The following is a 27,471-nucleotide window of genomic DNA, read 5'->3' as shown; positions in this document are numbered from 1 at the left end:
TGAAAAAAAACATTGCTTTTGTTTAGTGCTATAAATCATGGGCATTATTTTCTTTATTTTGTCGGAAAGATTTTCAAAACAAAACAAGTATTTAATGTGTTTTCCTACCCTTCAGGCTTACCCCAGTAGTTGTAGCTTGTTTTATTTTTTACCAAAGTGATCATCCTGTTTGGGCGTCCAGGTGACGACCCTGCTTCGAATCCAACCACAGACCTTTGTTTAATGTCATGCCCCTCGCAGATATGGACAGTGCACAAAATCTCCATGAAGCCTTCATCATCCCAGCTCACAACGGTGTCAGCGAGGCAGATTGTTCATGGCTGCTATTGCAAAGGGGGACAAAACTCCTGCTGAAACGAGCTCTTCTCCAAGTGAAATGTCAAACTAGGGTTGGGCATCATGGTTGAAACATACTGTAGTATATTTTTTTTACTGATATATTTCAGTATTTAGAAAATGTGTTCCACTCTAATGCATTACATGAGACTAGACATGTAAAACAAAAGATGAAGTACCTCATTTTCGTTAGCTGCAACTAACTGATTTTCGTTAGTGGTTAAACTTTCAAATATTTTCTTGGTTAATGAATTAGTCCATGTCAGAAAATTTCATCTGTTTGTGTCTGTTTCAAAAAGCCAGAGATAATTTCATCTAATGTCTTATTTCTGTCCTAAACCCAAAGATATTCAGCTTACAGTCGTAGACGAACAAACACAACGAAAACAGATGAATTAACTGAACTGAAAAACAAAGAGCAATAATACTTAATTATCAGCCCATTCATATTAAACTTGATGTTCTGGTAAAATGTTAACCCACATATTTGATGTCCAATAGAAAACGAATTGGTTGCTCATAAAACCACCAGCAGGAGTTTTGTTTGGCGTGTTTTTTTGTTTTTATTTAAATCTGAGATGATTTAAGTTTTTCAGTAGATAGTGGAGGACCACTCCGATATAAATGTCATGTGATGAGCAGACAGCTGGATGTTCAGTGAGGACATATAGACATGTGCAGCACGACATCCTTATTCATGTCAATAGGAAGAGAAAGTTGCTTTGAGTCATATGGTTTCCTCTTTTAAAAAAAAAAAGCCTTAATACCACCAACATGTCGTATGCAGCGTAACCGTACCCCCCACTCGCACATACACACACAACTCAATTGGGGCCTTTTCACTGAACAAAAGCAGTACACATCCGTTTGTGTGGGCAGAGTGTGTGAGAATAGGAAGGGTGGAAGAGGCTCCTTTGGTGGCTGCACCTGTCCAATGTATGAGGCTCTGATAAGCAGATAACAGGAGGAAAAAATCCACCTTCTCCTTACTTGACTGAAATTAATTAGATGCTTCTTTTGAGGTCACAGCTTTGCACTAGCCATTTAGGGCTTTTAATATTGTGACAGTAATAGGTTGTTAAAATATATTTCTTGTTTAATCTTTTCTTAAGCACCAAGAATCTTTGCAGACAGGTCAAAATGATTCAAATGTGCTAGGTTTTTTTTCTTTTTTTTCCTTTTTAGATTTTTCCAAAGTCCTTTTGACCTGTCACTCATTACAGCGGATTCTTTCTTCCTACATGAGTCTAAAAGGATGGACAGATCTGTTCTAACAAAGTATGACCCTGTGCACGGTGTCCCATGTGATGTTGCTGCCACCCTGTCCCATGCATGCTCCCAGGTGGCTGCACGGTGTGTGTCGGTGAGTAGCAGCATTGGTGCCCACGCCTGCGCACTGGTAGAGAAAGTCCTCCTTTGCTATCCATGGTGTGGTGAGTAATTCAGCCATAATCCGCCTTTCTCCTCTCCCCTCTTCTTTCCCCTCTCCTCTCCCCCTCTCCTGTGGTTCCATTCATATTCTAATCACAGCTTTCGCTTCTCCAGCTCTCAGGCACTCCATCAGAGCCCTCCCAGCCTCGGGCTTTGCACTTTTACTTCCCCCCCTTTGTGACCGTTCCCTCTTCTCAGAGGCACACCAAAAATAAGGTTGCCACAGCAAAAAAGTGAGTGAAAAACAGGTGAGAAAATCACCAAAAAGTCCGCACTGGTGGCATTTTTAGCATGTTTGAATGTGTCAGGGCACACGATTTGTCGATTCTGTGAAAAAGTTATCAACTAGATGATTTAATGGTGGAATGAGGTGAGAAATAGACCAAATGTGGCAACAAGTGTCCGTGGGATATGAAATGGGAGTTAAAATGAGAAGAAAAGGCAGGAGCGGCGGTTGTGTAGGGATGTATGTTTATATGGAACTCTGGGGTGTATAAAAACGTATTAAATGCCATAATGGAAGACGGGGAGGCCACAGTGTTAGGACTGCGTAGATCTAAGCCTCTTTTTTTTTCGTTGGGAGGAAGCTTTTCTTATTCAAAACAGCCCCACAAAAGACTTCCAGTGAGCCTTGCCACATCCCCATCTGACTTGGGGCCATTCATCAGCCTTCCAAGCCTATCAATGACATGTCCCCATCAGGGCTCCTATAAAATCAGCCCCTTTCCCATGAAACATCAGCAAACATTTTGACGGGTCTGGCTTTCCCCCCGCTGGATTTCTGGAGTCTCTACCCCCCTTTCCTCCCTTATTCCCACCTCCCCCCTTCTCCTCCGCCAACACCACCCCTCTCTGGGCGAACCTCAGATCCTCAACATCTCTTGTGACGGGCAGTGGTCACGGAAACACAGAGCGAGACAAGGGGAGAGCCGCTGAGGAGGGGGAAACGTGCACTAAGCCATTTTCTTGGAGGAGCCAGTGTCGTTGATGGGAAGAGGATGCATTGCGGGCTGCTGGAGGAGCCTGATATGGATTCCACAGGTCAGTCCTTTTAATCTCTGCTCGCTTTGCTTTGTCTGGATGTGTTGAGAAAACCAGCTTCGGTTGTGTGAGCTTCTTCTGCTGCTGCTGCTCTTCTGGAAGCCGCAAACTTTCCCTGCAGTCATTCAGAGGAAGTTGGATGCTCGGCTGTTGATTTTTTTTTTTTTATCACTAATTTACTTTTTTATTTATTTAAGTTATTTGTGTAGTGTTTTTGGTTATGCACATTTATTAGAAGTGTTGTTATGTTATAAGTGTGTCACTTGTCCACTGATTAAAGAAAACTCACAGAAAGCAGAGAAATAACCCTTAAATCTCTCTTCTTGCTGTATTCAGTTAAAGCAATTTAAAAAAACTAAAATCTCCATCACTGGGAGTGAAGAAATAAAAACAGCAAGTGCACATCATGGTGGACTTTAAAATATTTTTGGCTTCTGGTTTTTTTTTAGTCCAAGATTTGAAAACTAAAGCGTTTATTCAACTTCAAAACTGAGTTTTACTCAGACTTTATCTGTAAAATATTTTTGTATCTTGGTCGAAGTGACTACTTTACAGAAACAATAATGATTAAACAATTAAAATAATTAAAATAAAACTAATTGTGCAACTGTTTTTTTTTCATCTGTGTTTCGATTTATTCAAATTATTAAAGGTGATTAATATAATTAAATTTTTGGGTAACGCATTTTGAAATCATTTACACTTAAGAAAATCACATTTCTAGTATGCTGGTGCAGTGCAGAGTAGTTCAGCCCTGAATGTGTGTGAATAAATGAGTGAACATCCGTTTCACTTGTTGATCAAATTTAATCCAATTATTTAGATCCCCAACTTATCTGATCCTGTGGCAAATGAAGCTTGAGATCTGAGCCTCTGTGGAGAATTAGCTTCACTTCAGTGGATTCACTTTTTCACTTCTAGATTTGTTTTTTTTTTTAGGTAGAAAAAGACAGAAGCAAATACTGTCGGTAAATGATGAGACATGTCAGAAGGTCGTCAGTGACACTGGTAGTGTTTTATTCATTAGATAACATTCAAATGCACAGGCAGTTGTTTTTTTTATTGTGTAACAGGCATTATATTTGGCATTAATCAGTTAGTACATTTAAAGGTGATGATAATCATAAACACATTAATTGAGACCATTAAAGAGTATGCTTCTAATGATAATATTTCTCTAGCATTGAAAGAAAAAACCTCTTCCGTGTATGTTCAGAGGGCCGTTAGTTTTCCGTGTCTGCTCCTGATGCAGCGATGATGGGACTCTAACTGCAGTCTGACCTTTTCTATCAGCACGTGCCAAACATTGAGGTGTAGATTCCTCATCGAGTGTAAACTTTTAAAACTTTAGAATATCTGTGACCTCCTCTGAATCCCCCCTTTGGGCTGCACCAACAGGTCGTCCTGCCAACAGTCTGTCCTAGCAACAGCTGCTATGGTGATTGTTTTCAGTTCACATGCAGGGGGAAAGAAAACGATTAAACACAATTTAAAGAAATATTATGTAGAGAGTTTTTATTTGTTGAAAGTAACTGGTTAAGTACATTTACGTTACTACTGTGTAAACTTCTGAGGTCGTTTTGACTGGTCATTTCCATTTTAGGTTACATAAAGATTTTATTAACCAGATTTAATGGAAAGTATTGTACTATTTATTTTCTTTCTCTGTTTAGGACATTCGGTTAGGTACAAGTGGTTGGTAAAGAAGACATAGTTTATTATCATAAAAACCCAGAAAATGCTTTCTTACACTTAAATAAAGAAGATGGAAATTAATTATGTGCAAAGTTCTTCGTAATTACATTTATCGAATACTAATGACCTTACTTGAAACAAATAAAAGAATTTTAAATGGATTTCCACTCTATGTATCAGGCTGTATCTACATGAAAGCCTTGGTGTTTTGCTGCTACTCGGCCACAGAAAGCACACCAGTTGAGCTATTTCTAAGTAGAAATTAAAACAGGACAATGGCCTCTATTCCACCAGACTGCTTCAGTAATGTGCACAGGCTCTTTTAAGCGAGTGTGTACGCTCGTAGTCTCCTGGGAACAATGCTGGATTCCTGCCGTCCTGGTGAAAACATCTCAAATAGAGCCATGGCTGCACCGCTGCCCATACAATCGATTGTTGTCAGCTCGCCTTGTCACATTAGTGACATTTAAAGTGTCCTGTATAGGCAGTGATTTGCACTGTTTATGTAAATACAGCTTTGGCTCTATTATACTGCAGGACAAAATGAGTTCACTCAAGAAAGTAAGTTTTTAAATTAACAGTTTATGTTTCAATGAAAATGAATACAAAGACATATACGAAAACTGATGTTTTAGCCAAGTGACAATTAAAAGGCCCACTGTTAGATCTTTAAAAATCACATTATTTTGACCAGATTAGTAATTTCATGATCACGTCTAAACAAAATGATGTCCAAACTAAATCATTTTTCTAAGTTGTACTGCGAGGCGTCACATTACAGTTTGTCCAGTTCTGTGATCTGTGGTCCATCATGTCTTTTTTAGAGAGTTGGATTGAAAGATGCCTCAACGAGAGTGAGAGCAAGCGATACTCCAGTCACACGTCTCTGGGGAACATGTCCAACGATGAACGTAAGCAGGACGAACACTGTTACACTAAAACTACTGACTCCACTTAGGAATCCTGTAAACTGGTATAGTTAATGTGTAGTGTTTAGCAATGTCATTTAACCACATGACAGTTTTTAAAAGGTTCACGATTTGCACATTATTGTCGGTTATGTGACCTTTCACTGGTGCCATGTTTGTGATGTCTCATTTTATCCAAATAACTTGATTTTGCCCTAAACTACAGTATTTGTTGTATGTTACAGATGAAGAAAAAGAAAACAACAGAGCCTCTAAACCACATTCGACACCGGCAACTCTGGAATGGTACTTTTTTTTTTTTAAATAAATGTGTATATTATATATATTATATATTCTTTAGTATGTAAAATATGTAAAAAATAAGTGGGAGAAAAGTGAAAAAATGTAAAAAAAAAAAATAATAATAATAACACACAAGTGTATGTCAAACAGCAGTAATCAACTGCAAATATTGTGAATTAATTTAAAAACCATGTAGTCAGTCTCCAAAAAAAAAGTTTTAATAAATTATTATTTTACTTTAGGCTTCCACTCGCCATGTGGAACATAAAACAATGAATATCAAGTCTAGAATTATTTTTTTTTTATATCAAAATTGCATTGATTTAAATAGTTTTACATGACACACACAGATGAGCACCTGTTTCTTTGCACACTAGTTTCTTTTCTGGCTTTATTATGTCAGTAAAGGTAAGATTTTCATTTTGTGCCATTGAGCCACAAACACAGATGTGACATCCTACTTTTTAATGCTTGTTTTATTCTCTTAGTTTGTACATGTTGAACATGTGTTGTATTTTAAGTATTAACAGCAATGACAATGACAAAAATGGCATTTGTGTTTTTTTCAAACCTCAGTCTTGCTCATAATCTGATCAGATACGATTTTATGTTTTATTTGTCCTCACGGGGTCGTTTCATTTGGACTCCACACTGCTGTTTAACAATAGAGACACCTAACACATAAATACTTAAAAAGAGGAGCAGTTTCGACATGCAACAGATCTTTCATATCCTCTGCATGTATAAAATACAAACCCCACACATGCCTTGAGTTTATATGTGCCTGCCTGTTGCACAACCCCATGACCAAGGACACAATTTACTTAATAGCATTCAAAAAGCACATGGGCTTAAATGAATATTAATACTGCTTTAAGCTGCACTGTGGGGGGCTGAAACCCAGTGTGAGGAACGTGAGCTGGGTCAATGTACCTTTTTAAAGAGAGGCCTTATATACATAAATGCCACTGTAATTGGTCTCTGTAATAATTTCATTGTGCATATGGAGACTTTTTTCCTGCGGGTATAGTGAAATTGACTACAAATTTTACTTTTTTTACATTTTAGCAGGATGTTGCAGTAAAAGTGAACTATACCTTTATGTTTGCAACCATAATAATGAGTTTTTTTATTGATGATTTGGTTTTCATCGTTAAAGCAGAAAGAATACATTTGACCAGTTTGGATAAGATTTTTTTTTCTTTTTTCGAAAAAGTCACTAAAATTAGGTTTATATATTTAAATCAGAACAAAACAGAATAACCATTAGCCAATTAACCAGTCAGGCTGTTAAATGTTAAATGGCTGTTATTCCACTAATAACATGAACAATTACTGTCATTATTTTATGACTGTAATTCAGAAGACAGTTCACAGCTTTATAAGTGAAAGGAAATGTAAGTCAGGTCATAAAGCTCATCTCCCATGGCTCATAAAACAACAGAACAAGGCTTTTACAGTAGCTATATATTTCCACAAGAATAGAGTTCAATATAAAAGATAGATAGATAGATAGATAGATACAAGCTAAATAAATCTGATAACTGAAGAAACAGTAATTTCAAAAGCAGAAACATTTAATAAACATTTTATGAATAAAAATGTAATTGATGATGCAGGGTGAGGTGGTGGCAGGATTCAATATGTAGTTATTTTGTTGCATGTTGTACCACAAGGCTCAGACTTCAGACTCCGTTCTTATTTAGTTATTTGAAATTTTGTTGTTACTTGTAAGTTGTACACGGAGGATATGTGCAATGATCGGTATTTCCAGCTCGCTGACAGCATGCTTATATTAGCAAATTGCAATATGCATTCAGATGTTTTATTGACAGCAAAGAGGCTTTAAAGCTGCATTGAGTGATTTATTTTGTTGGGCAAAAATACTCCAAAACAAAAGCATCACAGCACTGACATACTAATGGATTATCAAGTTACAGTGCTATATAGTTAAAACAAAAAATAAAAAGTAAATAAAATCCAAAACATGAAAGACAAGGCACGATAAAATAATTAAAAACAATTACAAAAAACAACAATTTAAACATCCTTTTTTAATTTCAGCAAGGCAGGACATAACAAAAGACACATTGATTGTACCAAGCTTTATCAGGACATACAGTTGTGTGTCACCCGCTTAGCAATGAAAATCAATATTATGTCTTTGCATCACTTGCCCCAGGGGTAGCATGCACATGGTAAATATAAGGGGACCCAGAACAGACCCCTGGGGGACCCCACAAAAGAGATAAGTGGCGTAGCATTTCTAAGCATAACAGAGAGGGACCTGTTGGACAGATAAGAGATCAACCAATCCAGACCCACATCACTGATGCAAACATAGTCTTTCAGACAGCGGATTATGGCTGATGTGTTAGTAAACAGTTGCCTAAATACAGTACACGCCCAGCAGACACAGCAAAATGCACTGATAACTACAGAAAGCTGTGTTTTGCTTCTCAGTGGGATCTTCAGTACCAGCAACGCTTTCACAATATAGGGAGTCACTTAAATTAATGGTACTATCAAATGTATTGCTTAATGGATATTTAAATAGTTCACAGGTATAGGATTTCAATGCAAATCAATTATACAGCAACATGGCTTATGATGTCCATCAGAAACCATTTACTGAGACTTTAAATGAGACTTGTAAATCAGTACTAGGATTTTTTTTCCAAACATAAATTACTTTAATCAAGTAGACACAGTCATGCAAGACTTTACTAAAACTAACGCAATCCTTTATATGCAGAAACTAAAAATCGAAACACATATGATCACTGTAAAAGTATAATGAAATATAACCGCTTATGTTGGGAAAATTAGGCAAAAATGTAGGTATTTTATTTTTTTAAACATTTTACCTTGAATTTATCAGAATTAAACATGTACATATCCACCCAGGAGCAGTTGTTGATGTCTGTGTAATTGTGAGATCAATAGTAGTATTCTCAATCTTAGTGTCTGGTTAATATGATACATGTGAAGTTGTGTGCTGCAGTACACCTGCTGATTGATTGAAACTTTGACATCACATAATTTAATATAATTAAACTGTCTTAGTTCACTGCATTTATTCATGTTGCTGACATGAATGTAATCTGACTTCCTAAACATTTACACAGTAAATTACTTTAAGTTTTTTACCATTTTTACCAGAAATGCCACGATTATAAGATGCCTGTTTAAAGTTGTGATTCTTTCATTCATATTAACAATGCCCAAACTTCCTTATTAGATTTTTTTGTGTACTGATAATTTTCATTTGTCATCAACAGGCTAGAAGAGAACTATGAGATAGCCGAAGGTGTGTGTATCCCCCGAAGTGCCCTCTACATGCATTATCTAGATTTCAGTGAAAAGCACGACACACAGCCTGTGAACGCAGCCAGCTTTGGAAAGGTAAGATTCAAACATCAGTGGAGATGAAGGTTAAACAGTCTGGCAACTCATCATTCCCACCTGCATCCCGGTTAACTCAAAATAATTTTTGCATATCTTGAAAACACATGAAAGTCATTAACTCAGTAACTGTAGTCTTTGTAGGGTTTTAATATACACTAATACACGCACTGTTCAAGTTCAAAGTAATCAGAGCAAAATGAGTTGACAGAAGAAGATAGAAGACAACATTTGGATGTCATATGAAAGCATGCATTAAATCAGCCGTAAGCACTAGTCTGACCGTTTCATGCCTGGGTTGGTTTCGTGCTGCAGCTCTGGCTGCTGTTGAAGTAATATCAACTGCAGCTCAGTGTGAAGTGAGCAAAGCTCTGCAGTCGTTCACTGAACACATAATCTAGAGCCAAAGGAGATGTGCTTTCGTCTGTTCCCACAACCCCAAGAAGTTCCTCGGCCTTCCTACCCCCAGCCATCTCCTGTACCCTGGACCCCGGCCCCAACCCCCAACCCGGCCCACCCCCGCCCCTCCACAGCTCCTGTCGGAAGATATTGAAAAAGAGAAGGGGCCTGGATTAATGTGTAATTAAAGGAAATTTGGAAGGGTGAGATGTTGCGGAATGTTAGATCAGTGGCTAGAGCAGTGTGGGGTGTCCTTTAGGAAGGCTTCATTGATTCAGGACAAAAAAACGAGAGAGGGCCCGGACTGCCTCCCTGTCTGCTCATTTATCAAGCGGGGCCTGACAGAAACTTCACAGCTTGGCCTCCTTTTTCATCCTACACAAAAGAGAGCTACACTGTTTGCTAAAGTTTCTGCACCAGGAGCTGGACGAAGGAGCCAATCTCTTTGGACAAAAAGAGAGGAAAGGAAGAAGGCGGGAGTGGAGAAGAGAAAGAGAGTGAGAAGGAGAGAGGGTGGGTGGGTGGATAGATGAGGGAAGACTGTTGATATAGGAGAAAAAAAAATACCCCTGGATGTCATAAATGGGTGGCTCTCAAAGCTTTTTTTCCCTCACAGACTTTCCCGAGGATACAGCTATGAGATTTTCATGTTCTCCTGACAAACTTTATCAAACACTTTCCCCTACCTTTTTACTAAAAAATACACACAAGTTGATATTTTATAAAGATTTTATTTGGTTCTTTGTGTCACCTGTTTCCACCTCCTTTTCTTCCTCCTTTCATGAGTTACTGTGATAGGCTGAGATAAAACGCTAAAAGAAATTTCAACCTCTCTCTCACTCTTTAGTTACGGCACACTAACTTAACCTTTTCTCTCCTACACTGAACAGATCATAAGGCAACAGTTTCCAGCATTAACTACCAGAAGACTGGGGACAAGAGGGCAGTCTAAGTAAGTTGGTTTGGTTTGATCCTGTCATAAATGACCTACACAATACACACTTATTCACAAACCCTCTCACCAAAAAAACCTGAACAAAAGACAAATTCAATCAAACATGGAGCATAGACATGCAGAAACAGAAAACTAGCAGCATATAACACAAACAAGCAGTTGAGCCTAAAATAAGGCATGACACAGGATAACAACATTGAAGTTAAAATAACTTCATTGTGGTCCTAAGTTTCTGAGACTCTTATCAAAAAAGAAAGAATCCATTTATTTTCTGATACAGAGCATTCATCGCATTTGATAGTAGTAAAGATCTGAAATTGTAGAATAGATTTAAGATTAGTTTGTTCTTCCTAATTATGTAAACAAAATACAACATCAGACGAACATCTGATTAAACTTTTTTAAGGAGTTTATAACAAGCTCAATACATAACAAATTCTAACAAGTGTATTAGAAAAAATATTTCTGTGTGTGTTTGAATATTTTTTTTATTCCAAGTTTTTCTTTGTACTTAACATATCTTATTCACTCGTTCACTCTCTGCTCTTCTCAGGTACCATTACTACGGCATAGCTGTGAAGGAGACCTCTCAGTATTACGATGTGATGTACTCTAAAAAGGGAGCGGCGTGGGTAAACGAGACGGGGAAGAAAGAGGTCACGAAGCAGACAGTGGCATATTCACCACGCTCCAAACTGGGGACGCTCCTGCCAGAGTTTCCAAATGTCAAAGACCTAAATTTGCCCGCCAGCCTGCCAGAAGAGAGGGTAAACAGGAGTTTTAAAAGTCCATCCTTACAGCCGCCCCCTCCCCACCCATCTCTCCCTGCCATCTCACCAACTCTGCGCCCCCTCTGGCTTCCAGCCTTTTATCTGCCCCGGGACCTTCACTGGGTTTGCATTTAGAGAAGGACCTTGAGGATTTATATGCTGGCTCCTCACTAACTCTTAATCTTTTGGGGGAGATAATAAGATCTAGCAATGGACAAAGGACAGGCACTAGCTGTCCAGCTTTTAAAGAGGGGCCATGATTTTAAATGGTTTGTGTTTTGCTGATCTCTAAAGCTCGTTTTATATTACTCTGCTCCAGCCTAGACCTGTAACGTGTATTTATTGGTTCACATACTTTGTACAAGATTTATTCTCTTGTTTTTCCACCACTTTTATTTAACTTTCCCCAAAGAATAAAAACTGTTAAGTTTGTGATGCAGATCAATACTCTGTTGTTGCCCACAGGTGTCAACCTTCATCATGATGTACAGAACGCACTGTCAGAGGATACTGGACACTGTTATTCGAGCCAACTTTGATGAGGCAAGTGTCTTCTGTTTTAAACCATTTTACCATTTCAACAAAAAAGGTTGATTGTATGTTACTAATTCCTGAAGCTTTTAAACAGGCAAAAAGAAGAACTTTTATTTCCTGTAATATTTTTTTTTTTTGTAAGATTGTTTTTTGGGCATTTTTAGGCCTTTATTTGGATAGGACAGCTTAGACTTGAAAGGGGAGAGAGAAGGGGAATGACCTGCAGCAAAGGAGTAAACCTCTATATATGGGCGCCCGCTCTACCAGGTGAGCTAACCAGGGGCCCTATTTCCTGTAATATTGAATGTCATGGTGTGTGTGGTACTTTTAGGTTCAAAGTTTCTTGCTGCACTTCTGGCAGGGCATGCCGCCCCACATGCTCCCTGTCCTGGGCTCCCCCACCGTGGTGAACATAGTCGGTGTTTGCGACTCCATCCTCTACAAGGCCATCTCTGGGGTGCTGATGCCCACCGTCCTGCAAGCACTGCCTGATAGGTGAGCGCCTGTTGTAAGCTTTTACTCTTAAAACCATTTTCCTAGCTGTTGTTACTAAAACTGGAGAGGATGGTATGTTGTTTTTTTCTGCTCTGACTAAACAACAGATGTTTATTTTTATTTGTGCAAACCTGCAGTGTAAATTCAAGCTGCTGCATTAACAGAAATAACATAGTTAGCATTTAGTTTAGTGAATAAAGCTGTTTACCAAACCTTAGGCTTCCTTAAAAAAACATTTCTTATTAATAATACCATTTATTTGAAATGCTTATGGACGTCTTGCTACGCTATGCTTTGTGCTATATTATGTATTGCTATTTAAGCAGCATAATTTCAGTGTATTATGGAAAACAAATTCTTGCAGTTCCATAGCATGTCTTGCCTCATGATCTGCAAACATATCGGTGAGGTTTACTTATATTCAAAAACTAAGTTAAAGGGTTTGCAGTGGTCTGGATCTTTAAGCACAATTAAAAATGCCTTTTGAGAAATTTAAATGTGAGGCTAAAATGATAAGTCAATTTCTCAGTTTGACTAATCGTCAAATCAGGTTAGGTTCTGGAAAATTGTTTTACTATTTTGTGACATTTTATAGACCAAAGGATTAGTTGATTGTTTAAGAGAATATGAAGGGTAATTATAAACGTTGTCTAAGTTATTAAATGTGTTTCTGTTTTCTCTCATCCACATAGTTTGACTCAGGTTATTCGAAAATTTGCCAAACAGCTTGATGAGTGGCTAAAAATAGCACTTCACGACCTTCCTGAAAACCTGAGGAATATCAAATTTGAATGTAAGTATGAAATCCACATCATCCTCATCATAATGGAAGTGTAAATGCTGGACTAACCTCACAGGACTAACCATATGTTTTCTCCCTTTTTGTTCCCAGTATCCAGGAGATTTTCTCAGATTCTAAAGCGGCAAACATCATTAAACCATCTATGTCAGGTGCCTATCGTGGTCCGAATTTTTTTTAATAAAATCCATATGAACAAACAGCTGATAAGGGATATGGTTGTGCTCATGTAAGTAATATTGTCGATTTATCTGTCCCCAGGCGTCGCGGACTGTGATAAACAGTGCCGACATCACCTTTCAAATGCTGGAGGACTGGAGGAATGTGGACTTGAACAGCATCACCAAGCAGACACTTTACACCATGGAGGACTCACAAGAGGAGCACAGGCAGCTTATTATCCACTGTAAGTTTATGCCTTTAAACTGATTCTACTCTAAACACACCCATCCAGACAGAGAGTTACACTTTACTGCCACCCAAACGACACGCCGAGAGACAATCATTCCCACGACCAGCAGAGTCAAAGCATTAATGATGGAGACCAAAGGGTTAAACAAGTTCACTCTCCTCTGAAACACCCTGCGGAGCATCTCCAATTAACTGCAGCCTCACTGCTCTGAATCAGTCCTGACGGGATCAGAGGTCACACACACGCAGAAGAAGATGCCATCCAAATCTTTCAGTTTTTTTAGTTTTCAAGTGATGTAAAGTACTATGTAAGCTGACCTTCTCCCTCCTGTCACAGTGTATCAGGAGTTTGACCGTCTATTGGAGGAGCAGTCTCCAATCGAGGCGTACATCGAGTGGCTGGACTCGATGGTGGACCGCTGTGTCGTCAAGGTCAGACCCCAAACTACTTTTTTTCACTAATTTCGGGACAATAGGTGTTTAAACTTGGTCTGACTCAGCATTTTTGCATAAAGTTTCTGTCTTTTGTTCATGTTGCACCGGTAAAAGTTTATATATTTTCCATGTTTGATGCTGAGGACCGATTTTAACTAAATGTTTCAAGTGTTTGTGCTGCAGAAGTCTGATTTCCTTGCCCTTAAAAAGACACCTGCGGCTGAAAGCCACTCGTCCCAGCATGTCTTTCTTTTACACAGAGGCACTTACGTTGCAATCCTCCCAGTTAATGATGTCTTCAAGCTTCCCATTTGCGTCCATTATGTGCCAGATATGGGCTTGTAAAATTTGGTCGCCCTGGCAACGTCTTGGATTGCCCAGACAATAGTTCAATAGGAAGGCGTGTCCCTGGGGGCAAATTAAATAGTTGACTTGTTGACATGTTTTTCGTTCCTGAGGGTTAAGCCCCAATGCGGACCCCGAGGTTAATTCTACCCCGGCATCCCAACCCTTCCTTCCCTTTTCTCATGGAAATGTTCTCTCTAGGTGGCAGGGAAGAGGCCCGGGTGCCTGAAGAAGGTGGCCCAACAGTTCCTGCTGATGTGGTCGTGTTTTGGTACCAGAGTCATCCGGGATATGACCCTCCACAGCGCGCCCAGCTTTGGTGAGCTGCTAATTCTTTGTCATCATTCCTTATGTAATATATGCGACAAACAGCCAGAAATACACAACTTTGACAGCGCTTCATGAGTATACCAAAACGTTGTAATTTATTGTGTCATGCACAAACGACCATACCACACAGAACAAACAAAAATAAAAAACTCCCTTCCCAAAACACAACTCAAACTTTTTATAATTATCCATTCAGAAGAACTCATCATCCAAGTGTAGCCCTTAAATCACCATATACTGACCAATTAAACATGACATTGAGTTTAATCACATACATAGCAGGGTCTTTTTCTTTAAGAAGAACATTAAACCTGTTTCTGTAGCTTCTATAGCTGATGGTAATCTACCTGAACATAACTGCGCACACAGAGATCTTTGACTTTTAGTTAAATCCTGCATCACATGAGGCAGAATTTAGTTTTTTTTTTTTTAATGAGGCAATGTTTGTAATTTAGATTTATGCTAAACATCAATGGACCATATTTCCTTTATATAAAATATAAAATATTTGTGCTGATAATAAATATTACACACAAAAATGAATAAAATCTTCATATCAGTAATCCAGCGATAACCATGTAACATGTCCCAGTTAACAGTCTTTCTAGTGAGCTTTTCATCACTATTAATGTAGTCATATTATTTTCTGTATGTTCATGTTGTGTTCTTTATAATATTGTGAAATGTTATTATTATTTAGGTGGAGGCTTCCAACAAGCCCATTGGGTTTTCTGCCTCTCCTGAACTTTACATTATGCTATGTTTGTTTTATTTGTCATTCAGAATTGTGCAAAATTTACAATTTCACAAAAAAACATCTCACATGTATGTCCATGTCACTACTGAACTTAAAACTGGTGTACATTTATCAACTCCATACATGGTTCAGTGCAACCAAATAAACCCTTCTGGATTCCTCTACTCTACTGTATGGATCTCTGAAGTCTAAAATAAGGAGAGAGGAGAAACAAGTAAAATGGCTGCTTTAATAGCTTGTTGTGCACTGTGCACCACCAAGGATTGCAATCAGTGAAGAGTTGTAAAAATGAAAGAAAAGAAAACGGCTTCTCTTTGCTCTACTTCTGTTGGCCCTGTCTGTGAATATCAAAGACACAGCTGGTTGCAGTGTTTTGATAAAGCAGGTCTCTGCGCACAAACAGCTAATTAACAATAGCCGCCCCTCCCCTCTCCCGACGTGTTCGCCTGTCTTTCCCTTTTATGACCGGTCAGTATTACACCCCGCTCCCTTGAATAGCCACAAGTGTTTATTATGCACGACAGCAGCAGCAACCCTCACAATGACACAATTGTGACACTCCCTCACATGCCACAGTCTCATCTTCCGTGTGACCCCGGGGTCAGCTGACATATTTCTGGCACTGACTCGATACACGGAAACAAGCGCACCCGTTTCTTTTTATTAACAGCAGACCTCCTGTCAGTCTGCAGGATGTGATATCATCAGTCAGATGATTTTAGAAATGCTTTTTTATTTTTATTTTTATTTTTTTCACACAGCTGACTCTCTCTGAGTCTTTGGTATAAATAACACTTGTTTCTCTGTATAAAACTCCTCCTGTGTATCTGTGTGCAGGGTCCTTCCACCTGATCCACCTCATGTTTGATGATTATGTGCTTTACTTGCTGGAGTCCCTGCACTGCCAGGAGAGAGCCAACGACCTCATGAGGGCCATGAAGGGAGAGGGCAGCACAGGTGAGACCGCTCCCTGGAGGTCTAATCAGTAATTAATGACAGTACAGCTGCAAACATGTCTTGTGTAATACTTTGTCGTAGAATAAGATTAGCTCACTGAAAATGTCCAACAAGTATGTACTGTTATTTGTTTTAATGGTTAAAGTGCTTTTTCAAGCAGAAAATCTCAAACAATCGGTTCCAGCTCAGAAATTGTGAGGATTTGCTGATTTTCTTTGTCTTTTGTTATAATAAACAACGTGGTCGGACAAAACAAGCAAATTGAAGATATCCCCTTAAAGGTGCTCTAAGCGATGTCACGCGTTTTTTAGGCTACAACATTTTTTGTCACATACAGCAAACATCTCCTCACTATCCACGAGTTGCCTGTCCCCTGAACACACTGTAAAAAAGACAGTCTCTGTAGACAGCCCAGGCTCCACAATCTGCAACAAAAACAAACTGCGCCAACCTGCACCACTAAACATAACAAACAGTGTTCCAGTCAATAACCGACAAGAAGGATTTTGGGGTGGGGGTTAGTGCGCAGAAGCACAGAAGGGAGGGGGACAGGACGAGGATGAGGGAGGGGCGAGCTAGTCTCGTTTTGTTTGAAAATACTTCGAACATCAACAAGAAGTAACGTCAACCAACATCGCTTAGAGCACCTTTAAACTTTAAGAAATTATGATGTACATTTTTGTACTTTATTTTGCACCAAATTGTAATCTTTTAATAAATTAGCAACATAATCAGTAATGAAAATAATTGTTAGTTGCTAATTTGTTTCATATATTTTTCTGAAAATGATTTACTTGTTTCTCTTTGGAATTCCTTCTGTGCTCTTAAGAAAACCAAACAAAGTATAAAAGTATATTTACTTTACCGCTTTAAACCTCAAACTACTGATCTTTTGTGTGTTTAGTGCTGTACTGAGTTAGTTCACTCCTATTAGTCCAATACTGTTCTAATACTGCTTACTTGTAGTGATACTGACATACGTTACTTCTCTTCATCTTCATACACAGTGCAGTAAAATCAATCAATCAATGCATTTTATTTGTCACATGAAATCGTACGAGGTACAATTCCAGTGAAATGTTATCCCATCAGCTACTTCAACTTGTGAACTATAAGAGCTCTATAAATGGTTGGTTGTCAGTTTGCAAAAAAACAGCTATAAGAAATAAGATGATAGGAAACATTTGCTGCTTTGGAATATTTTTGAGTCAACTATTTCTATATCAGGCAGGTAATATCACTTGTTTATTTTGTACACACAGTACAGCTTTGCCCCATATATGTGCTTTACTGGAACACATTCAGGTATAACTCACAAGGAGTTCAACCTTCTCAAAGCAACTGTATATTTTATTATTGTGATCGATTGTCTAATGGTCTGTCCTCTCTTGACACCTTCAGCAGAGACAGAGGAGGAATTCACACTGACAGAAACCACCCCTGCCTCGCCATCTCCAGGATCGTACTCCCCCGCTCGGTCAGTCCACTCTGTGGCCGTTTCCTCGGCCAGCTCCCCCACAGCAGCCGCGTCTCCGGAGTACACCGGAGTCACCACCACCACAGGTGAGACAGGCCTCACAGTCACACACAGACATCTTAAATAAGCAGAAGTCTCACCGCACATAGTTTCTTTGAGCCAACACATTTTTTTTGTGTCCATATATGTGTGTCTACCAGGCGCTGTTCAGTCATATACCTGGTCCCTTACATACACAGTGACAACAGCCGGCGGCGCCGCTACAGAGGCCGGACAGCAGCTGTCCTGTATGAGGAGCAGTGCTCCAGTCCCACCTCCATCCTCCACCCACCGAATGCCTGTCTACAGAGAGGAGCACGGGTAATTATGATTACTATGATATCAGTATTAAAATACATTTTTAATTTTGTTGTTGAATTTCTTCAATGGGTTTTGACTTGCTTACTCCCTTCTAGGTATACTGGTAGCTACAACTATGGCAGCTACGCCAACCAGCACCCTCACTCCATCCAGAGCCAGTATCCCAGTCTGGCCCATGAGCCGGCGATCCCAGCCCCCCTCCACTACTCTGCCTACCACCGGTCGTCTGCACAGGTCAGTCCCAGTCACCCAAGAACTGGGGTTCAGTACTGTAGCATTTAAGATGAATGTAAATCAATGAAGACATTTTCTTAGTAAATTTGAATCCTTTTGTGTTCTCTATGTGTTCTATGTGTTATTATGTGTGTTATTATTATTGATACATAACTTATCAGGTGAATTATAACATTGCAGTTGGTCAAAGTGAACCAAGTTTTAACTACTTGACATTGACATGCTGTTGGATGGTTTCATGGTTTCATATTTTATAAGATCATATATTTTCTATGTTAAATCTTAATATCCAAGGTATCTGTAGTTGTCAGGTAAATGTGGTGGAGTAAAACGTTCAATATTTACCTATGAAATGTAGTTGAGTAATAATAAGTTTGATATAGCACCTTTTACAGACAAAGTCACAAAGTGCTTCACATGATAAGATCCAACAGAAAATAAGCAAGGAAAAAGTAGTTGAAAGACCAATGAAAATCATTTAAAAGATTAAAACCTAAAACCCAAAGGTACAAACATGAGTTATGGTTAGGGTTAGGGTTAGGGTTAGGGTTAAGGTTAGGGTTAGGTTCCTTGAAGGCAGCGGTCGCAGCGCTGCCTGGAAGGAGCAGTTGGGGGCAAAAAACACCATTGAGCATCTTCAGCTGCTTTTTAAAAGCTTCAACAGAGACTGCAGAACGTAAGACAATAGGAAGGGCGTTCCACAGGTTTGGAGCCACCGCTTCAAAGGAACGGTCACCTTTAGTTTTTAAGTGAGTGCGTGGGACCACCAGTAAGCCCTGGTTAGAAGACCTGAGGGACCTGTTAGTAGTGTACGGATGGAGCAGGTCCGAGATATAAACAGGTGCCTGACCATGCAAAGCTTTAAAAGTCAGAACAAGTACTTTAAATTGGATCCTGAACTTAATCTGAAGCCATTGTAATGAGTATAAAATAGGAGTGATGTGCACGACATCCTGCTGGACCTGGTCAACAGCCTTGCAGCAGAGTTCTGGACCAGTTGTAGACAGTCCTGGGACGACTTGCTGAGACAAGAGAAAATGGAGTTGCAGTAATCAAGCCGGGATGATATAAAACCATAAATGATCATCTCAAGCTCGGAATGCGAAACAACAGCTCTAAGTTTGGCAATGTTTCTTAATTGAAAGAAACATGTGCGGGTCAGTGATTTGATATGTTGATCAAAATACATGTTATGATCAAATATAACACCAAGATTTCTCAGTTTGGACTGTACCGCTGAAGAAAGGGACCCCAAAAGCTGAACAACAAGTGGAAGTATAACATAGCATAAAATGATATAAATACTAAAATGAAGTACAAGTAACTCAAAACTGCACCTGTACTAGAGTACTTGAATAAATGTATGTAGGCAATGTCTACGTGCAATAACCGCTCCAGATTACGCTGATGTCCATAGAGAGAGATGAAACTCAGCGTCACATTAGTCAAATCAAATAACAAAAATGGATATGGTGTTTGCAATAATGTGTGTGAACACGAGTGTCTAAACTGTAACTAATGGGTTAACTGTATGCATCCACAAATCCATTTACATATCATAGCACATAGCATAGTAAGAAGTAGAAGAAGTAGCATATGTGCATAAATGTGCCGACAAAGATGTGTCAAGGTTAAACACGTACATAAATATGTAGATGTTAATAAACGATGTGGGGGAAAGCTGGAAGCACTTCTGGGTACACTTTGCACAGCCGCAAAGTAAATAAAAGACTGAAGATTTAAATGTGAGAAAAAAGGTTGTTAGGATGAGATGGAGTCGCTGATTTTACAGCTTGTGTAGCGACTGGTGTGAGTTTGCTCTTTCGATGGTAATTTCCTGTCAAGGGCCCTCCAGCGTCTGCTGTCTTTATAGTGAGAGGAGATCAGCTGGGCCTCAGCGGTCGCAGTGTTTGTAAAAGTCCCCGAATCATCCTCTCCACACAGCGGAAGCAGACAGGGAAAGGTGGCTCGGCCAGGGCCAAGAGGGGCCCTGCTCTGTTACTCCTCTTTCCAGCTCTCAATAGTCTCTTCATCTGTTAGAGCCAGTAGCCACAGAGGAGGGCCAAGGGGGCGTTTATTAAAATATTGTTATTCAATGGTCTCTTTTCTGCTTGTGAACAAGAGGCCGCTGAGCCGTCTGTTCTGCTCTCTGACCTGCACTGACTGTCTTTTTCCATGCCGTGCTCCCTCATAATGGAATCGACTGTCGTTTTTATATTTAGTGAGAAAAGAGAAAAGGGTCCTACTTCCACTTTTTTTTTTTAAGCCTGTCTGAACTTAAATCGGGCACAATGCCTGTGCTTTGTCTGTGTGAGAGGTTGGGGATGGAGCTGAGACGAACACAAAACCTTGTCGGATCCCCATCTGTCCAAAATATTTTTTGTCAACTGGCAGATTTAGTCAGAGCTGTTTGGATTCAATCACCATAGGCAACAAAAATAACACAGGAAAACCACTTTTTTTTTTTTAGCTGAACTGATGTCTAATTTTCTTAAGTGGCTTAATTTTCTATTTTGACCACTGTGGTACAACTTGTGAAGCAATTTCCCCTGACAGGAAATTACCATCGGCAGGCTCCATTTACCCCCAACGCTACAAGACTAATACAGCATCAGATATGATATCAGCAGGGCTATAGCTACCTTTGAGGACACTGAGGTCATGTCCTCTGTAAATGTTCTGGGGATTTATTGGTTACAGCAACCTGGAGTAGGTTTACTATAATTAAACACTTACACATTATGGGTATATTATAGGCAGATTCACAACTAGCCCAATTAGTAAATAAAGGATTCAATATTTCTCCACCAGTTTATTCCTGACAACATTGTGATCTTCATAAAAGTGCCAGTTTGATAACAGTTCGATAAATTGATTGAAGATTGATACCACTCTCACATCTGTTCATAGAGTTAACTGTATAATTAAAGAGGAAATATCTTAGTCGATCAAAGCTGGGGTAGGCAGTTTGTTTTTGCGCCGTTCGACAACAATTCCACCATTATCTTTTAGCATATTGTAATTCAAGTCTGAGAGAAAACTAGACTTCTTCACCTCCTATTGGCTCTGTTTTCAGGCTTTAGAGAATCTAGCCTGTGAAGGGAGACTTTGGCCAATCACAGGTCATTTCAGAAAAAGAGCACTTCTATTGGCTGTTTTACAAATGCATATGCAGATGGTGAAAGCCTGATTCAATTTAATGTTTTTTTTAAAGTGGGGGAATCGCAGATCCTGTTTTTGATGTCGATAATTGAAATTAAAGGCTCTTTTTGATCAATTTTGATTTAGAATTGAAATCGGCACACCCCTAAAAGCAACCCACAAAAAGGAAGACGGCTAAGCGTTTCAGAGATGAAGTTAGCTAAACATAGCCAAAGGCTCACGGCTGCGGCTAATCCAGGTTTATGTTTATGTAGCTAGTGCCTCGAATCACAGTTTGTCCTCTCAAAGGGCTTTACAGGCCCACAAGTTTGCAAAGAAAACAGGATGGTAGTTCTCAAAAAATTGGCGCTATATAACTGCATCAGGATCACAATCGGGATGAGTGAAATGAATGACTAGTACCCGTACAGGTTACTGTAAAAGTTCATCTGAAATTATTGTGATAACTGATACCTAATTAATTGTTTGAGTCACTTTTCAAGTAAAATACCAAACACAAACAAGACAAATATCAGCAGATTAATTGGTTATACAAATAATTGTTACTTTATGGCTCTATCCATTTACTGTATATATTTTATGCTTCACTCAGTAGTTGACTTTGCTGCATCACCATAACTCCTTTCCTCTTCTTCTTCCCTTCCACAGTACCAGCTCAACGGCCAAATGTCTCGAATGGAGCCTTGTTTGATGGGCAGCACTCCTCGGTTGCACCCTGCACCTGTCGCCCCCAGGTGGCCAGATGTGTCGCCAGCTAACAGCTGTTACACCAGCCCACCTATGCATTCATCCCGCTATGCCACCTCTGGGGACATGTACTCTCCCCTGGGCCCGCGCAGGAACTCAGAGTACGAACACTCACAGCATTTCCCTGGCTTTGCCTATATCAACGGAGAGGCCACGACAGGCTGGGCAAAATAGTCTGTAAACACAGCTCTGGACAGCTGTGTACAAGCACCAGGCCACCAAAACTGGTGAATGCAAAGTCTCTGAACACTTCCAATCAAGTACATCAAATAAGGATGAGCAGAGAGTTGAGAGTACCGATGCAAGGTATTACAGTTGTGTTCAAAATTATTCAACCCCCACTGAAATGGATTGTTTTGGCCGGTTTGACATTGATTTTGATCATTCAGTCATCCTGCTTACAATTAAATCAAAGAGGCACGTGTAGGTCAGACAAATATAACATAACATTTATAATGAAATAACCACAAATGTCTTTTCTGTGCTCACATTATTATCAGTTTTATTCAACCCCCAAGTGACATTCAATCTTAGTACTTAGTACAACATCCTTTTACAGTTATAACAGCTTTTAAACGTGAAGCATAGCTTGACACAAGTGTCTTGCAGCGATCTACGGGTATCTTCGCCCATTCATCATGGGCAAAAGCCTCCAGTTCAGTCACATTCTTAGGCTTGCGCACTGCAACTGCTTTCTTTAAGTCCCACCAGAGGTTCTCAATCGGATTTAAGTCTGGTGACTGCGATGGCCACTTCAAAATGTTCCAGCCTTTAATCTGCAACCATGCTCTAGTGGACTTGGAGGTATGCTTGGGATCATTGTCCTGTTGAAAGGTCCAACGTCTCCCAAGCCTCAGGTTTGTGACGGACTGCATCACATTGTCATCCAATATCTCCTGGTACTGAAGAGAATTCATGGTACCTTGCACACGCTGAAGCTTCCCAGTACCTGCAGAAGCAAAACAGCCCCAAAGCATGATTGACCCCCCCGCCATGCTTCACAGTAGGCAAGGTGTTCTTTTCTTCATAGGCCTTGTTCTTCCTCCTCCAAACATAGCGTTGATCCATGGGCCCAAACAGTTCTAATTTTGTTTCATCAGTCCACAGAACACTATCCCAAAACTTCTGTGGTTTGTCCACATGACTTTTGGCATACTGCAGTCGACTCTTCTTATTCTTTGGAGACAGCAAGGGGGTGCGCCTGGGAGTTCTGGCATGGAGGCCTTCATTACGCAGGGTGCGCCGTATTGTCTGAGCAGAAACTTCAGTACCTACATCTGACAAATCTTTTCTCAGTTCCTCAGCAGTCACACGGGGACTTTTCTCCACTCTACGCTTCAGGTAGCGCACAGCAGTCGAAGTCATCATCTTCTTTCTGCCACGACCAGGTAGCGTTTCAACAGTGCCCTTTGCCTTGAATTTGCGAATGATGCTTCCTATGGTGTCTCTTGGTATGTTTAACATCTTTGCAATCTTCTTATAGCCATTGCCCTTCCTGTGAAGAGTAATCACCTCTTCTCTTGTCTTCCTGGACCATTCTCTTGACTTCACCATGTTTGTAACCACACCAGTAAATGTCTAGAAGGAGCTGAGTATCACAGTCATTTTAAAGCTGCCTAATTGGTGCTTATTAGGCTTTATTGCTGCTCCCTGACATCCACAGGTGTTTTCAATACCTGATTGAAAACACTTCAATGAACCTCTGTTCTTCAGAGTGGTAGTCTTTAAGGGGTTGAATAATTGTGTCAATGAAGAATTCACAAAAGAAACATTTACTACTGTATTACAAAACCAATTGATGTCATTTTAGTTGCATATGGTTCTTTAAGAAGTCCTTGTAGGATTTAATTCTGAATACAATTACAAATGTACACTAAATTCCCTAAAACCATTTACAGCATTGGGGGGGTTGAATAATTTTGAACACAACTGTAGGAATCATGGGTATGGATGTACTGACAATTTGAAAAGACTCTGACTCACTCATGATTGTGGTGTAACTTGTGCGGAGGTTTGATGAAATTCCTTCAACAATTGATGTTTTTGCTCACTGCTGGAGGAAAACAATAATCAAATAATATAGAATGAACTTGCAGCAAAATCATTTTAAGAGTGCAATGCTGCTGCCAAGCTGTGCCTTTGTTTTAAGGAATGTACACCTCTGTTTCCCTCGTCAGTCTCATAACTCAGCACACAGATCATCCCACAAACCCCTAGTCAGTTTGGTCAATGACTGACAGATCAGTGTGCTGTACACTGTCACTGACCACAGTACAATCTCAGTGACAGCGCTGTCTCCTCTTGTTGCTCAGCACTGTGCAGCATCCTGTCACGGGCTCTCTGCAGCAGCTTTATTTGCTGAAGGATGTGGACGAACTGTACTGCCTTAATGTTCTTTTGGAACACTAGTTACATATAGTGGCACAAAGCCAAAACATACAACATCATAAGACAGATATAAACTCCTTGATCATTGTATTAAGGTGTCTCCATCTTGGATAGTTTTTTTTAATGATTGAATGCTGTGACTCAAAAACAACTGTGCGAGTGTATTCTGTCGCAAGCTTTTTTGCTGTTTTCCTGTGACAATATACTGTATATACAGTATATATAGTATGTATTTTCTGTAACTTTGTAACATGGTGTACTTTATTTTCTATGTTACAATTGGTACTTTGTTCTCTGTTTTGTATGGTTAGTGAAAGACGCATTAACCTAGGGTTGTGTGTTTTATAATGCACTCAAAGCTACTGAGGACCTATTACCCTATGGGTATTTATAAAAAAAGAAAATTATCAAAGTGTACAGTAACATGAAGTCTAGTCACTTTTCTGTAAATAAAAGCACTGGAAACCGTCTGTGGTGACAATTTAAAATCTTTGTCAAATTCTCTTCTTTTTCCAACTCTTTCTTTATTCTTTCTGTGTAAAAGTCCACAAAAGCATGCACAAAAATGTCCAAATTTGACAAAATATAATTAAACACATTCTTGTATCTATTTAATAATCATAATCAATGTCAGCACTGGAGAAAAGTCTTTGCTCAGTGATCTATTAAGTCTTGCTCTTTCTATACTTTCTATGCTTGACTACAAGACAGCTGTAAATGTTTTTAATATAATTATTTAAGGTATTTATTTTAAGGTAATTTTACTAATTTGCCAAATTTGTTGACCTTATAGCTACTGATGTGTTGCCTTTTAAAAATGCATCATTCCACTTTTGCCTTCCATCAAATCCCCAGTTTATGTTTTGATGTTGCAAAAGGAAAAACCTTTTCTGAAGTCGTCTGAGCTGATTGTTACTTCTCTCTCTCTCTCCATGCAGTGACAACACAGTGGGGGGTTGGGCCTGTAGCACAAGGGCCACACTGCAGAAAGAATTACATTTCTATAGAGAGAATGTCCTGCTGTGCTGGGGTCATTGCACCTCAGTCCCATAACCTTTGACCTCTGACCCCTGCCGAGATTTGTATTTATTGGAACATAGATCCTCTGTGTTATATCTCTCCGAAATCCTGCAGGATTCACAATCGAGACTTTGAATGCAGAAAAACACAAGAGCAACAACAACAAAAATGGCGACCCACTATTGGTTTAATCATCTGACCTGAGTGTCAATATCTGCTGAAGATTTCAGAGGAAGATTGGTGATCCTGGGTGTGTGCACAAGGACATCACTGTCAGCTGGAAGAAACGTGCTGCATGACCAGTAGGTCTCTTATCTGACATCACCAAGACACTGCAGTAGTAGCAAGTACCTCACTTTTTATGTGCTTTGAAATAAGTCTATAACTCATTGATTAAAGCATATTTCTCCCATAATCTAAAATGTCTTTTCATTAAACTAAAAAAGAACAAATCAAGAGATTAATCTGAAAATGTAAGATTACAGAAAACATTCAATCTGGGTTAATATTGTTAAACTCACAGTATTCATATATTGATAATGTACGATTTGAGTGGATGAATAAATATACTTAAATTCACATACAGGGGTTCATTATTTTCCATAATAAAATATTTATGGGTAAGGAAACTGACTTGTTGGAACATCTCCGGTCCATGTGCATGTCTTCGGATTGTTGAAGGAAGATTACACGGACAAAAGAGAAAACATGCAAATAGGTTCAAACCCTGGAGGTTGTTATTGTGAGGCAACTGCAGACAGCACACCCTGATCCCATCTAATAACATGGAAAGTGGCAATGATTCACCAGTAAGTCATTAAGAGGTATATTTTCTGCATAGTCACGTAAGTGGCTCCAGTAAGTCTGAGTCTATGAGACCTGCCAAACGGTGTGTATTCATCTGCAGCATCTGCCTCACTCACTCACATATAATAAATGTATCCATTTTCTAAATCCACAAAACAATAAACCATTTAAGATTCATATTTTCTTCACATGTGATGCCTCACATATATGTACAAAAACACTTTTGGCAACATTCCAGTTGTATGGGTACATTTATTTTATTCAGATCAGCATAGATGTGGAAGTTAACCTTTTTTTAATGAATAAATAGCTTTGTATAGGCCACATAGTCAGTTTCACAGGCAATACTAACTTAGTAAGACCAAGCTAAGCATAACATTCCTGACTTGCAAAGAATACATAGGCAAGTTATTTCAATACAAAGACATTGTGTCAACAAAAGTGACTGTGGTAAACCTAACATCTGACAGGCCAGTTTATAATATTCTGTGACGGAATTAATGACTTTTAAATCGTCTCCTTCATTTTCAAATCCAATAACATGAGCCACAAAGGAAATATTAAATATCATTCTCAGATATGTTGTTTACAAGTTATACAACATTTTTGTCTTATTAAAATGTGGGGCAATATTTATTTATTTTATGCGACATGCTTTTCAATCTTACTGTTTAATTTATGTTTAATCTATATAAAACTGACATGTGTACAAGCTAAACCTGCATACTAATACATGAATTCTCCTTTCCTTTTATTTATCTTTTGTTTTTTCACAAAATCCCAAAACATAACGCTAAGTAGCCTACTATACTCTTTGCTAATACCATCTATTATGGAACGTGTTCTGAATCGATGCTCTGATTCAGACTTAAAAGCTGATATTTTTGTTATGTTATTATTTATTTATTATGCAGTATAATCATCAGACTGTTTATATACATACTCAAATCAAATTATTTTTATTTTATTA

General features: G+C 39.1%; 1 protein-coding gene across 6 annotated transcripts; it reads left to right on the top strand.

Annotated features, from left to right (window-relative positions):
* The first annotated feature begins 1,410 nt into the window (after nt 1-1,410).
* On the top strand, nt 1,411-25,162 carry rfx4 (regulatory factor X, 4). 6 transcript variants are annotated; one of them, XM_031317229.2, is made up of 20 exons: nt 1,414-1,699; nt 1,867-2,808; nt 5,328-5,414; nt 5,657-5,717; nt 8,996-9,119; nt 10,409-10,470; nt 11,027-11,240; nt 11,709-11,786; nt 12,109-12,272; nt 12,965-13,065; nt 13,165-13,223; nt 13,333-13,477; nt 13,820-13,914; nt 14,464-14,581; nt 16,187-16,306; nt 17,708-17,869; nt 17,984-18,143; nt 18,239-18,377; nt 22,188-22,596; nt 24,219-25,162. In XM_031317229.2, exons 2-19 carry the CDS (start codon nt 2,766-2,768, stop codon nt 22,458-22,460), a joined length of 2,205 nt encoding a protein of 734 aa, XP_031173089.1. In that variant the 5' UTR covers nt 1,414-1,699; nt 1,867-2,765; the 3' UTR covers nt 22,461-22,596; nt 24,219-25,162. The 6 variants fall into 6 exon arrangements, with proteins under 6 accessions (XP_031173097.1, XP_035859447.1, XP_031173089.1 ...); XM_031317222.2 differs by having other exon boundaries at nt 1,414-1,769; nt 1,882-2,808; XM_031317237.2 differs by having other exon boundaries at nt 1,411-2,808; nt 17,711-17,869.
* Nucleotides 25,163-27,471: the final 2,309 nt, after the last annotated feature.

Source organism: Sander lucioperca, chromosome 7 (assembly GCF_008315115.2).
Source record: "Sander lucioperca isolate FBNREF2018 chromosome 7, SLUC_FBN_1.2, whole genome shotgun sequence".
Taxonomy (NCBI): Eukaryota; Metazoa; Chordata; class Actinopteri; order Perciformes; family Percidae; genus Sander; species Sander lucioperca.
Note: the sequence above shows the minus strand (reverse complement) of the source record. Positions and strands in the feature narration are given on the sequence as shown.